Genomic DNA, 14581 nt, shown 5'->3' with positions numbered 1-14581 from the left:
GTGTTTCAAATCAACCAGGGCAAATAGTGGTATACTAGTGAATCATTCTCCCCTGCCCCAATGATGGGATTCATGTAATGCAAATGCAAAAGTAAGCATATTTGTCTTTGAAAAACCTGTTAATCATCTATTCTTTCCAGCCAGAACCAATACAATCGGATCATCTAGATGTGAGAGTTTTCTATATACAAAAAACATGTAACTTTCACCCTTTCTCGGCTTTTGTACTTTTATTTCATTTTTACAAACAACACACGATTTCAACATATCCATCGCTTTTCAAACACTGAATGAATCATTCCAACATTCATGTTTCTTTTGTGCAATTTTTAAAAAAACATTACCTGTAGTCCTCTCAATGTGAGTGCTTCAAAAAAGTTTGTTTAAGCTTTTCATCAAATTAGGTTCACATAAAAAAATATCCCCACGAGTTATAGTGCTACAAGTAAAGATCCTATCAGTAAGGTAACACGTCAGAAGCGAGGTCGTCTATGTAAAAGAAATTGAACTCTGGAGTAGAAGTGTGCAACTTGTTTGGAATTTCCCTATCAACAGGAAGAAAAAGTAAAACCACAATACTGCTCTTGGAAACTACAAAGGAAATCAACAGAATATTCCTGTGCTCTCAAAAACAACACTTACGGTTTGGGAAAATATTCATTCTCTTATTTTTTGTTTTTTAGGAATTGTCAGAGTTATAAGCATAAAAAAGAAAAGAAAAGCACTAACCACATTCTGCTTAAACCAGACATACAGAACAATTTCCCTTTGTTTTCACACTACCACAGTGTCTATCCTTAGGCTGGACAGCACAGTTATCTGTAATGATTTTGGGGGTAGGGGAGAGGAAGATGAGGAGAGAATACAGGTCACATATTGCTGTTTAAAAATGTCATTCCATAGTTGATGTGACACAAAAGGGGCTGTTTTTCTTGATTAAAGTGGGTTATAAATAAGGGATTTACATAAAGGTCGATTTACCATTCAGTGGTTGATCAAAAGAGCTACTCTAGCTGGGACTAACATTTGGATTTAAGCCCTAAACACCTACCCCAAGGTGAAGTGTTTGGCAATACCTGAACTAGCAGGTGCACAAAAGCACCCCAAGGAATTATAGTTCCAATGCTGCAAAGAGAACTACACACAAGTGGGCCTTAGGACTGATCAGTGCCTACCTCTGACGTTTCAAAACCTACTTTGCAAAGCAGTTAGGAGATGTCAAAAGGGCGACCCTACAGATTTAAAGGATGTGGGAGAACCTGATTGCTCCCTTGCAACGCTGAAGATATACATAAGGCTTTACAACACTGTTGCTTGGATATCTATGGCATAAAACAAATGTTTAGTAACTCATGTCTGAAAATTAGAAGAAATACAAATTCATTGTCTTCAAAATAGCATTCTCATTTCCTATTCATACAATATCAATATTATGGGTCGTTTCCCCCCCCCCCCCCATTTCTTGGCAACATATTAATGAAACACAAGTCACTGAGCATATAGTGAAATTTCTCCGTGACTAAAAGCTCCAGTTCAGACTAGATCTGCTGCTTCCTATTGCATTCTATGTGATTAATCTGGGAAGTTAATACATAACCATGCAGGAAATCCAAACATCTCCTTGGAATTGAACATCCCTACTCCAGAGCAGTAAAAGTGCTCCTTCTGGTCACATCAGTGTACCACACATACACCAGCCCCATCCCTGAGTAAGAGGTGTGAAAGGTTTCCAAATGTTCCTTGATTTAGGGAAACAAGAATAGTGATGTCACTTCCTGCATCAACATCCCCCCCCCCCACCAAACAAATTTAAAAGCAACATCAGGATTAAAATAGATGGATAAGACATGCATTTTTCCAAAGGAGGAAGGGGAAGGAGAGAAAGATGCACAGAAGGGATTATTTTTTTTTAAAGAAACGAATCCATGTTTAACTTACAGGATACACAGTAAGTGACATTGCACCCTGAAACCCCCACGATGTGGCCCAGACAAACTGAAATGATGCCTAAGTTAAACACTATAAGGAACAGTCATTATATATAGATATAGATATAGATATATATTTATTTAGAAATTCCTATAAAGAGGTTCTGGTTTTTGTTTTTCTTTGCCCTGACTAATTTTATTGGTGATTGTATGAATTTCATTGTAAACTAAAACAGGTCTGGTACAAAAACAAAGGAAACTTGCGTCAGTTAATATTGCCATGTGGACACTGTACAGAGGCCTCTTGCAATGAAATTAATTTTAATGATCTCTAAATGTTTTCTACGCTTACCCATTGCTATTTAACCAACAGGAAGAAGTGGGAAGGGAGTGATTCTGTGAAGCAAAATTTAGAAGAGCAGTTCCAGGGACGTGGGTGGAGTTATTCCTTGTTGAAATTATGGATTTCTTTTTCCAAGAGAAAGTTCAACACTTTGGAGCCCAAGTCTCAAATGTCCAATGCAGTTGCTCTTGAAGACAACACAAGACAACCTTTCATGGTAGATATCAACAGGGCCAGAACTTATATAGGTTCATTGTGGGAAGTGGAAAAGGTGAAAATGTCACAGAATTAGGCCACAAATAGACCAGTTCACTTCTGTAACCAAAAAGCACAACTCCAGGTGTTCCAAGGATCAAACAGGATTCACCAAACCAGAGTTTGGAAAAGAGTTCTTGAGACTGGGACTACGACTCCAGGCCCCAGATGAAAATAAGCATTCATCAGCCACAGACTGTTCAGAAACAGAGGACATGGGTGCTGTGTTTTTTGAGAAGGGTTTTTATCTTCCTTAAAGGCAAGATATAGAATAATCATAGTCAGCAGGTGCAAAATAAAACCTAATGTTGACAGTTCTGTAGAAGGTTGCTTGCATCCATACAAAAGTGCCCAATTACGGATTTTTAGATCATTCATTTTCACAGAATTTGTCCCATCCCAAGTCATCCTTTTGCATCTTTAAAATCCTTTGAAGGAGGGGTATTATTAAATATTTTTCTCTGCTTGGATTATTATTATTTTTAAAACACAGAGGCCATGTGGACTAAAATAAGAGCTCTACAGAGCCCTCACTCCATGGGTGCCACAGTTTTTGGCGTCTAGAGACATTCTGTCCCCTATTATGGACCAAGGGAGTATAAGGCCCTAGATTTCACACACAAAAAGATGGCAGGGAAAGGGTTTACCTATCACCAATTGGATGAGTCTAAATTGGCACATAAAATATTGCACATGCTAAAAAAGCAAAAGCACAACAAAAGGGAACAATGTTTGGAAAGAAACAGCAATTGCAGGATGCTAAATCTGCAATGCAAGCAGAGAACAAATACATTCCTATTGCTCCAACCTTTTTATTATTAATTTTTACTTTTTAGTGTCTACTAGGTGTGGTCAGTTCTAAAATCCCTGCTTCCTTATATGTGTGATGCTCTCTGAGTACACATGAGAATAGTGGTACTGATGGGAATGAAATAGGGAATTCTGCCCTGTATCTTTCTATTATTCTCAACATCAGAGGTTGAAACGAAAACAGGGAAAAATCCCAAACAGAACAAAACAAAAAGCCAAAATAAAACTTCAAAAAAACAATAAATTGAAAGTGCCCTGAGCAGAGTTTATGGAAGATTAAGCAAAGTTCTCTGAGCAGAAAAGTTGAAAAAAAATGTTACAGCACTAAATAAGCAATATGATTGTAAGGAGGAACCTGCTCAGCTATTTGGTGAATTACTGAGAGGTTATAACAACAATTCAAGAAAGATTTCAAACTATTTTCAAACTTAAACACATTTTTGGTGCATCCCAGAAAATGGTACAAAAATGATTAGTTCTGGTGTGAGCTAACGTTCAAGTAACAAAGAGACATAAGAACTGAAGGGAACGATAGGTTGGGAGTCACTTTCCTCTTAAAATGCTTTTAAGGGAGTAGAGAAGGGAAATGAACATTTTTGAGGAATTTGCTTTTAGGATTTGTTCTGACTTCTAAAATCTAGATTCTTGATCTCAGATTAACAGTGTCCCAACCCTCCCTATAGGACCACATTCAGGGTCAAAGTCTTGATTAAGAGAGATGAACTCCTGATGGGCAAGCCGATTTAATATTTGTTAAATCTAGACAAAGTTTGATGTTTACCCTTCACTTAAGTAACAGAGATGTGCAAATTGCCTATTTCAGCTTCATTCATTCTGCAAAGAAGGCCACTTTGAGGAGAGTGGCGTTACCTTAGGCGGTGTAGGCAAACCTTGGGCCCGTGGGCCGGATGCGGCCCGGCAAGGCCTTGGGACCGGCCCCAGCTTGTCCTGCTGCCGTTGCCGCCGGGGCCTTTGGGGGGCAATTATCTATAGAAGCCTCAGAAACAGCATTTATATTAACATTTTTTAAAAAATCAGCAAATTTTTTCACGTGTCCCTCCATTTTTTAAAAAAAGTGTCTTCCATTTGAAAATTTTGTCCTACATTTGTCCCGGTTTATTTATTTTATTAAATTTTTTAAAATTATTATTTTTTGGCTTCCGCCCCCCAGTTGTCTGAGGGACAGCAACCCGGCCCCCAGCTCAAAAAGGTTGCCTACCCCTTCCTTAGGGCAAGTGGATGATCATGGGAAAAATTAAGGGGCAAACCTCTATTTACACAGGCAACATGCCCTGTCATCTGCCTTCCTTACCCTGGGTTTGGATAACACCCAAAAGCAATTCTGAGTAGGGAAAGAAGAGGAATCATGCTTGCTCACCGACCCCTGACAAGCTAGAGCTAACACAGATGCCTTGCATCTGTTCTTGCACATTTTCACACAAGGTACAATATTTGAGCCTCTATCATATTTGTACCACACATGAACATTGTTAACGTGGACAAAACATGCTAACATGGATTTTGTATTCACATTGCAGACTGATTCAAGGAGAACCCAAATTAAGTTTCATGTGTGAAAATGCCAATTATCTCTCATCAGGTGACCCTAATTGTAATTCTTTAGAAATGAATGCAGTATTTTCATTAGCTTAACTTTAAAGTAGGCTGTACATTTATTGATGTAATTTTTTTTCACAGGCTGGTATCATATCACTCATCTGTGTGAGTAGTCACCAGGGCTTTAATGTGGCTATTCATCAGGAATGTATTTCAAGATGAAAGCCACAGAATCAGCAGGAGTTAAGATCTCTGGATATACTCTCAAATTTGTTTCAGATTTCTGGGAACAATAACAACACCAATAACAAAAGAGCTTAACTGGGTAAACCTTCTACCCATCGTCCTGTTTTGTACCAAATCTTGACATCTACTAATAATGGAAAAGAAGTTATTCAAAATAACAAAGAGTAATATTCACAATAATAAAATAACAATGGATTAGAATTAAAATCAAAAACCAAAACTTGCTTCCATGTCAAAGTGACTCTTATGGAAAACTCAGCAAAATCTGAAGAGAATTTCTCAGAGCCTGTCCTGGTTCCAGATGACAGATATGGTAGAAAGAAAATAAAGAGGTTGAAAGGAAACCTAACCCTACAAAAATGGCCTAGACATTAGGCAGGTTAGTAAGTAATTGCTACATTTGTTTAAGCTTTTTCAGTCCCTCTCCCTTCCCCAAAAATTATTAGGTAAAAACTGCAGGAATACCACACAAATGATAAACTCAAGATGTGCAAATTGCAAGATTCTTTAAAGTCCATCTTTTTTTTTCCAAAAACACTGGACAATAATGATTTTTCTTCTTTCTTTTATACTCTCTTATTCTTTTATTATCTGTCAGCTCGCATATGCCTTTAACTCTTTCACAAGCATTAAAGTTTTAAAAGTGCCTCCTATTAAGTAGTCCTTGTGGACAATGACTGTCACAGACCAGTTCATAATTCACATTCATCCCTTTGAAATCACATGAAAAACTTTCAACATCTTGCTTGTGAGAAACCTCTACATAAGCTTGCATGTAGTTAACAGTGTTGAAGAGATCAGTTTCTTTCTTTGCTTTTTTCCTCTCTCAAAGAGATTAAAGTGAGATACAGTACTTGCCGAGTGTTAAGCCAGGATGCTCAGCAACAAAAGTGTGAACAGCATTTTAAGTGCTTAAAGACATTCTATGTTCATCTTCGACATCCACTTCCTTGTGTCACACTGAAATTTGAAAAAAGTGGCACTAGTTGTCCATAGTCAAGATGGAACTAAAACAGTACTAGAGTTAAAAGACAAAGATTTGCAACATAAATGCAAACGGCTTTTCTGTTCATCTTCTTTCAAAGGGGCAGTGCATATTTGCCTTGTGGAAGCAAATGTCAGTGGCAACACTCAGTGGATCTCTGTCAGAACTTGGAAAAGTTACTTTTTTGGACTACAGTTCCCAGTATTCCCCCAGCTCGTATGGCTAGTACCCACATTGACTGGAGGCTTGTGAGGGCTATATACCAAAAGAAGTAACTTTGTCAAACTACTTTCTTTAGCCCTGTTCACACGTACTTAAGAGCTCTAGTAGCTGAAGTTTGCTAGGCCGGCAGCAACAATGTCCTACTGTTAAAGAAATTATCAATGTTTGCAAAGCAAGAACCAGTTGCTACTCTTTTGTTTTGCAGCTGTATTAGCAAATGTAAATGAAATTTCTGTGTGGCAGTCTCTGAGAATAAAATTAATAAAAAAATAATAGTGCAGTCAAGACACCCCTATTGTAGGGTGGAGGATAGGGTTGGGGATTCAGAAAAACATGTGGTAAACTTCGGGAAGTTTTTTAAAAAGGTGGTTTTATTGTGCAAAGCCCCAGAGACTGCGGATTTCTCTGTTCTTACATCTGGACTGGATTTTCAACAGTTGACTGTTGAGAGAACTACCAAACCATTTTGGATCTTCCAGTCCCACCCTCTTCCTGAAATAGTGATCATCTTTGCTACAGTTCCCTTTCTGTTTCCTCATCACAGAGAACCGACGCTTACTCTGCTTGAAGTGCTGGAAAACAGGAGCTGTGACAGCAACATTTGCTTCCACAAAGGGTGGGGATGATGCAGATCCTGCCCTTTCTGTAGCTCTTGGTAAAAAATAATCACTGATGAACACTTGGGGCGGGTGAGTGGGTAGGGGGGAAGTATGCACCAGTCTCCTGCATAATACCAGCTGCAACTATAACAACAAGGTTATAACATAAACCTAAAATAAGAAGATAACATGTAAATACTGGGTTATTTTAGCCTACAGTACAGTAATCTGGATAAAAATGACAAGGGATAGCCTAATTTCATTTCCCTAAACAGACTTCACTTGCCTACATTAGAGCGCCCTTCAATGCAAATCTTAACCTCCTGAGGAATAAAAGAAGGTTTGGGAAGAGTCAACGGCGGTTCCTCTTCCGACTTCTCTAGTTTTCGTGTTTCTGGGGCTGACCACCTCCTCTTCCTAGTTGCTGTGGGCTTGCTGGGTTCTGATTTTGTGAGTAGAGTTGCTGCAGGCAATCCTATTTTGTCTGGAAACTTCAGTTCACCGTTCTCAGATGACATCTTTGCGCTTCCCTGATCAATACCATTTTCCTGCTCTGCATACCGATGCCTACTACCAGTCAGACTGTCATTCTTAGAGTGCTTCAGCAAGATGCTAGCTGAGTCCATAGACTGGCCCTTTTTAACTGAGCCATTCTTCAGATTCTTGAGTGTAAGTGATATGCAGACATCCCCAACTGAGAGTTTGGAGCATGGCAAATCAAAGAGCTGGCTTGTTCTCTCAGGGCAACAGGATGACCAACCTTGTCCAAATACAAAAAAAGGATATTCTACCAAGACTTCAACACTGACCTGCAAGGGGATAAAAAAAATGAGAGAGGGATGGGGATGGAGAGAAAACAAACAGTTGTTTATTGTAGTAGGTGAATTATCCCAATCTATTGAATATGCTCCCAGATGCAGTTATTTCATTAGACCCATGGCACTCAAAAGTATAGGTATTCTGCCAGTTGCTAGAAGTGAATTCATACTTGGTCTCTACCTTAGCAGTTCTCTGAGATTTGGAGTAGCTTTGGATATTCCAAAGAGGTGACAAGAAAGGTAGATGAGTAAATTCTCATTTATGTACTTCTGAAAAGAAAGTTGGGGTGGTAGGAAAATTACAGTATATGCTTCTTCTAGGCAAATCTTGACTATGTCCGTTGAATCCATGAGTAGAGGGACACCTTTTTTTTTCAATTGGCCTCATTCAGGTGTGAGAAGCTCATGGTCCCCAGAGGATACTGGACCACACCACACCCCAGCCCTTGCAAGTATCATAGATGGCTGTGAAATCATGAGAATTAAAGTCCAACGTTAGGCAGACCTCATCTCAGGATAAATTATGAGGTCCTATGCTGCCTGAAATGAAGAAAATTAGATCTGATAATAGCCAGGAGAAAACTATGTACATTTATTATGCCACAGGAGCCTTGGAGATCTTAAAGCATGATCTTGCTTATATTTTGCACAGCAGGACAGTGTCACACAGCAGTGGGATGTGGCACTCCCAATAGGCATAAAGCAGGCTGATCCTTGGGCACAGTTAAACACCACTACCATGAGGCCGGAGGAAACAACTGCATTAAGCAGTAAGCCCAAGGAGTGACAAATTGGATGCTCTGCTCCCTCACGCTGTCCACTGCCCTGCCCCTTGGCACCAAGGGCAGCTCTTCAGGCCAGTAGTGTCCATAGCACCTCAAGCACCATCTGAAGAAATGAACTATGCACAAAGGATCATGCTAAAATAAACCAGTCTAAAATGCACTGATTGATTCCTTTATTCCTCCCCACTTCCACCTTTTCCATTTTAGGCTGGAAAGAACTATCATGGCTATTCCTGTCAAAACAATTTTATCCTTGTGACTGCACGAACCAAGTTTCTCTAGATTCCCTGGTGGGAGAGATTTTCTTAAGGCTCGGCACAGTGAGGCACTCCCTGCCCATGTGTATCTCTCCAGGCAGCAGCTACTGCTGCACCTCTCTTCCTTTTTCTTCCCTCTTGGTCTCTCTTTGATAGCACTATCACTGCCTTCATCCAATCCACACTGCCGTGTGTGTGTGTGTGTGTGTGTGTGTGTGTGTGTGTGTGTGTGTGTACATGTGCATACACATCTCTGTGTGGGACTCTGAAGAAACAGACTGCAGCAGATGAAACATAGGGACTAGAAAGAAAGAAGGTATAATGCTGTAGAAAATGAGGAAAGATTCTGGGGATAAAAGAAGGGGGAAAGGGGAAATGATACATGAGGGAAAATGAAGAACAGGAAGTGAAAGGGGAAAAAATAAAGGAGAAAGAGTATGCTGGAGAGAATGAATCATAGAATCATAAAGTTGGAAGAGACCACAAGGGCCATCCAGTCCAACCCCCTTGCCATGCAGGAAATCCAAATTAAAGCATCCCCGAAAGATGGCCATCCAGCCTCTGTTTAAAGACCTCCAAGGAGGGAGATTCCACTGTCGAACAGCCCTTACTGTCAGGAAGTTCCTCCTAATGTTGAGGTGGAATCTCCTTTCTTGGAGCTTGTATCCATTGCTCTGGGAATGGTTACTTTGCAGTTGCCTATGTGCCCCAGACCCTTTCCAAGCTGAAGAGGAGTGAGACCTATACAGAGACAGAGTTTGAGATGGGAAGGCAAACTGTCTACTTGGGGAAGGGAAGAAGTTGTTGATGTTGTTGTTGTTGTTGTTGTTGTGTGCCTTCAAATCATTTCTGACTTACAACAACTCGAAGGCAAAACTATCACAGGGTTTTCTTGGCAAGATTTGTTCAGGGGGGCTTGCCTTTGCCTACCTCTACAGCTGAGAAAATGTGATTTGCCTAAGGTCACTCTGAGTTTCCATGGTTGAGCAGTGATTTGAACCCTGGTTTCCAAAACTGTAGTCCAATGCTCAAATCACTAGACCACAATGGCTCAGAAAACCTGCTGATCTTAGTTACCTCAAAGCTCTGATTCCCCCACTCCAGATCCAGACATCCCTTCCCATGTCCATTTCTGCTCTTGTGTGCCTTAGGATCAGGAGAGCTTTCCCTGCAAGACTGAACCTGAACTGCTAAATTTGCCATGGGAGAAGCCAAAGTCCACCATTGACTCCTGCACTTTTATGGAAAGGGGAAGGAGAGTCTTTTCTTCAATGTCTACAAGTCATCTGGAAGTACTGTATTAATGTAAAGCTTTACTCTAGATTTACATTTTAAACCTTCAAATCAGCCTAACTTGCCTTCCAGAAAAATCCAGCAATCCTGCATTTCACTAAATGAAGGCATACTCTGGATCTGTCTTGGAGGAAAACACCTTACTCTAAAATGCTGAAGTTTTAAAGAAGAGGGGACTGCTTCTTTTTGCTGGTACCTGGCATCTGTATGTATTGGATTCTCCATGTGAACAGAAAAAGATGTGGCTGGCATGCATATTAATGATCATCCTATGGAAGATTTGCTCCAGGTTAATGACATTTTGCAAAAAACAACATCTGGAGAATGCTGCCCACCTGTACCACTATCAATAGTTAGGAATTATTTATTATCACCATACTATGCATACCATACCATACTATCAATAATAACATTTACATCCTATCTTTCCTCCAAAGAACTCAGTGCAGTGTATATACCACATCTTCTACACTTTCTTCTTCTACACTTCTAGACGCAGCAGTGCCCTTGTGAGGTAAGTCAGGCTGAATTATTGGCTGAAGGTCTCCCAGTGAATATTGTGGCTAACTTAGGACTGGAACCTAAACCTCCTAAGTCTGAACCTGACATCAATCACTACATCATACTGGGTAAGAACAGCCTTGCTGGGTCCAGACTGAATGCTATCCTGCTTTTGACAATGGTTTCCTAGACATGCTTGACAAGTCCTCACTAAGGTGGCTTGTTAGCTTCCCCATACATAACAGCAACAGTAAGTTCTTCTAATAGGGTACAGCCAAGCATTAATTCAAAAATGCATGGCAAGGCTGCTCTTGTCATCTTTTTTGCTTTAGACAGGGGATAAAAGCAGATCAGATGCAGATTTTGGGCAGAAGGAGACTCTCCCACCACTTCTCCAATCAAAACATCAACATTTTTAAAATCTGCATCCCCTCTCAACTTTCCTCTGACTGACAACCCTCTCCTTTCTCTATTGTCAATTTTTGTCCTTTCATGGAATCCTAGAACTGGAAGGGAACCCAAGGGTCACCTAGTCCAACCCCCTGCCTGGAAAGGAATCTACAGCTGAAGCACACCCAAGAGCATTCATGTCTGCTTTTTCCTCCTCATTCCTCCTAATCTCTTCTCTTCCATCTTTGGCTTCCATTTTTACTTATCTTACCCTTTTCTTCTTTTGTAAGTAAAACTGATCCAAATTTGGCAGTGGCTGCTGCTGGACATTGGAAGGAGAAACTAAACTCTACTTTGGAAACAGCTATAAGAAACAGCTGATGGGGCAAGGGTCATTGAGCCATCCAGAAAAAGAGATAGTGGTTTTTTTCTTGCAGGGGTCTGGGGCATTATGATTATGATGCATAATCAGTCCCAGTGTCTTCAAGCAACAGAATGAGAGTCCTTCTTTTCCTATAGTGCAACAAATCTATGTACAGTGGTGCCTCGGGTTACGAAATTAATTCGTTCCGCCATTCCTTTCGTAACCCGAAAATTTCGTAACCCGAAACACTTTTCCGTTAGCACTGGAAAGCCTATAGCTGCACTTTGCAGCATTTGAATTTCGCGCCGAAATGAATTTCGTAACCCGAAAAATATTTCGTAACCCGAAACAGTTTTTGCCAATCCAACTTTTTCGTATCCCGGAAATTTCGTAACCCGATCATTTCGTATCACGAGGCACCACTGTACTGCAGTTATTTCAACATTATAATAAGGAAGCATACATTAAATGAGAGCCAGTTTGGCGCAGTGGCTTGAGTGTTGGACTGTGATTCTGGAAACTAGAGTTCGATTCCCAGCTCGGTCATGTAAACCCACTGGATGACCTTAGGTAATTCACACTCTCTCAGCCTCAGGGGAAGGCAATGGCAAACCTCTGAACAAATCTTACCAAGAAAATCCCTTTAGGGTCACCATAAATCAGAAAGGAATTGAAAGCACACAAAAAACAAAAACAAAATACATTAAATAGGTGTCATGTCAATATAAAATTACAATTTCATCCTACCCATGGTCTTCTATATTGTATTCTGATTGCTTGAAAACCTAAGTATTTTCTTGTCTCCTTGAGAGATCCACTTTAATGCATCTTTCACAACATGTCTTCCTTCCAATATTCTGTAGTAAGGAGAATTCTGTTCAAAAAACCCATGCATTTTTATAATTAATTTATGTTTAAATATCCCCCTGGCTTGAAAGGGAATTAAAGAAAAACATTTTCTTGATCACAGACCTCCAAGATGCAAAAGGACCAAGATAAAACTGACTACATGGGCAGATACCAGGCCATGAACCTACATTAAACCTGGGAGACAGACACTGCATTCGCACTGCAGAAATAATCTAGCTTGACCTCACTTTAACTGCTATGGCGCAATGCTATGAAATTTTGGGAATTATAGTTTGCTTGAGGCATCAGAGCTCTGCTTATTTCTGCAATGTGGATGCAGCCAGCGACATGCACTGACTCATCTTCTGGGGATGATGGTACTGATTTGCATGCAGGAGGCTTACTGGCATCTCTGACACAGCAACAAAGATGTGTGGGACGTTCATGTCTGCTTTTGCAAATAAAGGCCAAAATGGCCCCAACTCAGTGGCACTCACACTTTTTACCCTTGACACCACTCTCTAAATATACATGCAGACCTCACTCCCCCTCCCAACTCGATGCAGAATATGACTAAAAATATTTTGTCTATTGTGAACATTTTCTCATATTTCAGCAATTTATAAGGAAACAAGATTGTTCAAATTAGAACAGGTTTACTGAAGTAAATTCAATATTTAACTCAATTTTACACATAAAAAAGTCTGGGAAGAGGGGGAGGGATCAGAGCCTCCAAGTCTCACCCCACCATTTGAGAATCACTACTCTATCCTGTAACTTACCATATTTGCAGTTCAGAATTCAGTGGTAAAAATAGAGTATTTGTTTGCCTGATCTCTTCACTTTCAGTGCTGAGCTAATCTTTGTTTTCATTTTTTTCAACATTTTTGTTTGTTTCACCACAATGGAGAATAGAACGTCTTTCGTTTTATGGTTTTAAAGGGCTTTATATTGGTCACACTCATCACCTTAACACTGCAGATGGCGAAGGGAAATGGTGTCACCTTTGATCCAAGGAGTTTGGGGCTGCAGGAGCAGACAAACTAGGGGCTTCATACTCTTAGGCTGCAGCCTTAGTCACTCTTTCAGCAATACTGTCTTTTAAAAACAAACAGCTGTGTTTGGCCATGCACTCACTGCACATTTCAAACACAAGAGAGTAAAAAAGAAGAATCTATCTAGCCAGACAAAATTGAAAAAGACAACATCAGAAATCCTCACCGGGAGAGTAGCTGCTACTACAGAGAAACATGACTGATCTGGGAACAGATCCAAGTTTTGGAATCTGCAGGAAACCTAAATTAAACCCACATTCTAATCGTATCTCTACGTGACTCTCTCTGAATTCTGGAAGTGTCCCTTGTGAGAAACACAGCTGGTGGATTATTTTAAGTGTGATGATGTCAGCTAGGTTTTGATAGGCTGCTGCATAAGGTGACACTTTAATGGGAAGAAGTCATCATCTTTTCTACCAGATGATGGCACTCTCCGCTTCAGAAAGGGAAACCCTGCCACTTTTAGCTACTCTGATGGCATCTCTCAGCAAGAGAAAAACCCACGACTCAGAGCCACTTGCTTGCTTCTGCTGTACTCTGGTGCTGGCAAAGCAAACAGAGGACACTGTTATGAGTTTAGTTATGCAATACTGAAAGACACAGGGTCCTAAAGTGAGCCATGTCACCAGGTCTCATCAGTAGGATTGAACTGGTTTTGTCTCTCTGTAGATGAAAGCCAAACTTTTCATGATATTTTCCAGACTATAAGAAACACCCAGCAATTTCCCTCTGATTCTGTGTGAAGCATTCCCCTCTCATGGAAGGGCTCTGGTGCTTTTCACAGTTTTATGGCCAGGAACAGATTTTCACCTCATTGCTTCTCCAAATAACAATAAGGGCCAGTTCCACAGCTATTGAAGGCAGATTCATCTTGCAGGAGAAAAAAAATCACAACCCAGGCTAGGAAACTCCCACATTGACCAGCCGCCCTCCTTTTCCTGGACCCGTATTACATTTCAACCTTCTGTCCAGGAGGAATTCCAAAAATGTCCTCCATTTTGAGCATGAGCAAGAAGCATGCATTTATATTTATGGGAGTGTTTTTCTCTTTTATTTAATAATCTCCTACATTTCCCTTGAATGTTCTAGATTTCATGATGCCTTGTCCTCCTCTATGCTTAAGACATTTGGTCACCCTGAGACTCCATGTTAGGTCCTTCAGCACTAGGGGACCTTGAATCTTTCAGCCTCTCAGCAACCAACTCTTCTTTCCTTTCTGATCCAAGATATTCTCAAAAAGCCCCTAATCCTTGTCATGCCTTTCCCTGTGTAACAAGTCAGTCACAGCCTCTTCCTCTATATATCTTCCTGATCTTGCTTGCAG

The 14581-nt window shown here is 40.4% G+C and overlaps 1 protein-coding gene across 8 annotated transcripts in view; it reads right to left on the bottom strand.

The window, feature by feature from the left end:
• Positions 1–14581, bottom strand: part of ATXN1 (ataxin 1) — a 295239-nt gene that overhangs the window by 16813 nt on the left and 263845 nt on the right. For 7 of the 8 annotated variants that reach the window (XM_042465290.1, XM_042465292.1, XM_042465293.1 and 4 more), the window contains one exon: positions 4505–7754. The exons of the other annotated variant lie outside the window; for it this stretch is intronic. In XM_042465290.1, the coding sequence (XP_042321224.1) occupies positions 7224–7754 (531 nt within the window). In that variant the 3' untranslated portion in view covers positions 4505–7223. Of the gene's footprint in view, positions 1–4504; positions 7755–14581 lie in introns of those variants that run through there. 8 annotated transcript variants of the gene reach the window in all.

The sequence above is a fragment of the Sceloporus undulatus genome, chromosome 4 (assembly GCF_019175285.1).
Source record: "Sceloporus undulatus isolate JIND9_A2432 ecotype Alabama chromosome 4, SceUnd_v1.1, whole genome shotgun sequence".
NCBI lineage: Eukaryota > Metazoa > Chordata > Lepidosauria > Squamata > Phrynosomatidae > Sceloporus > Sceloporus undulatus.
Note: the sequence above shows the minus strand (reverse complement) of the source record. Positions and strands in the feature narration are given on the sequence as shown.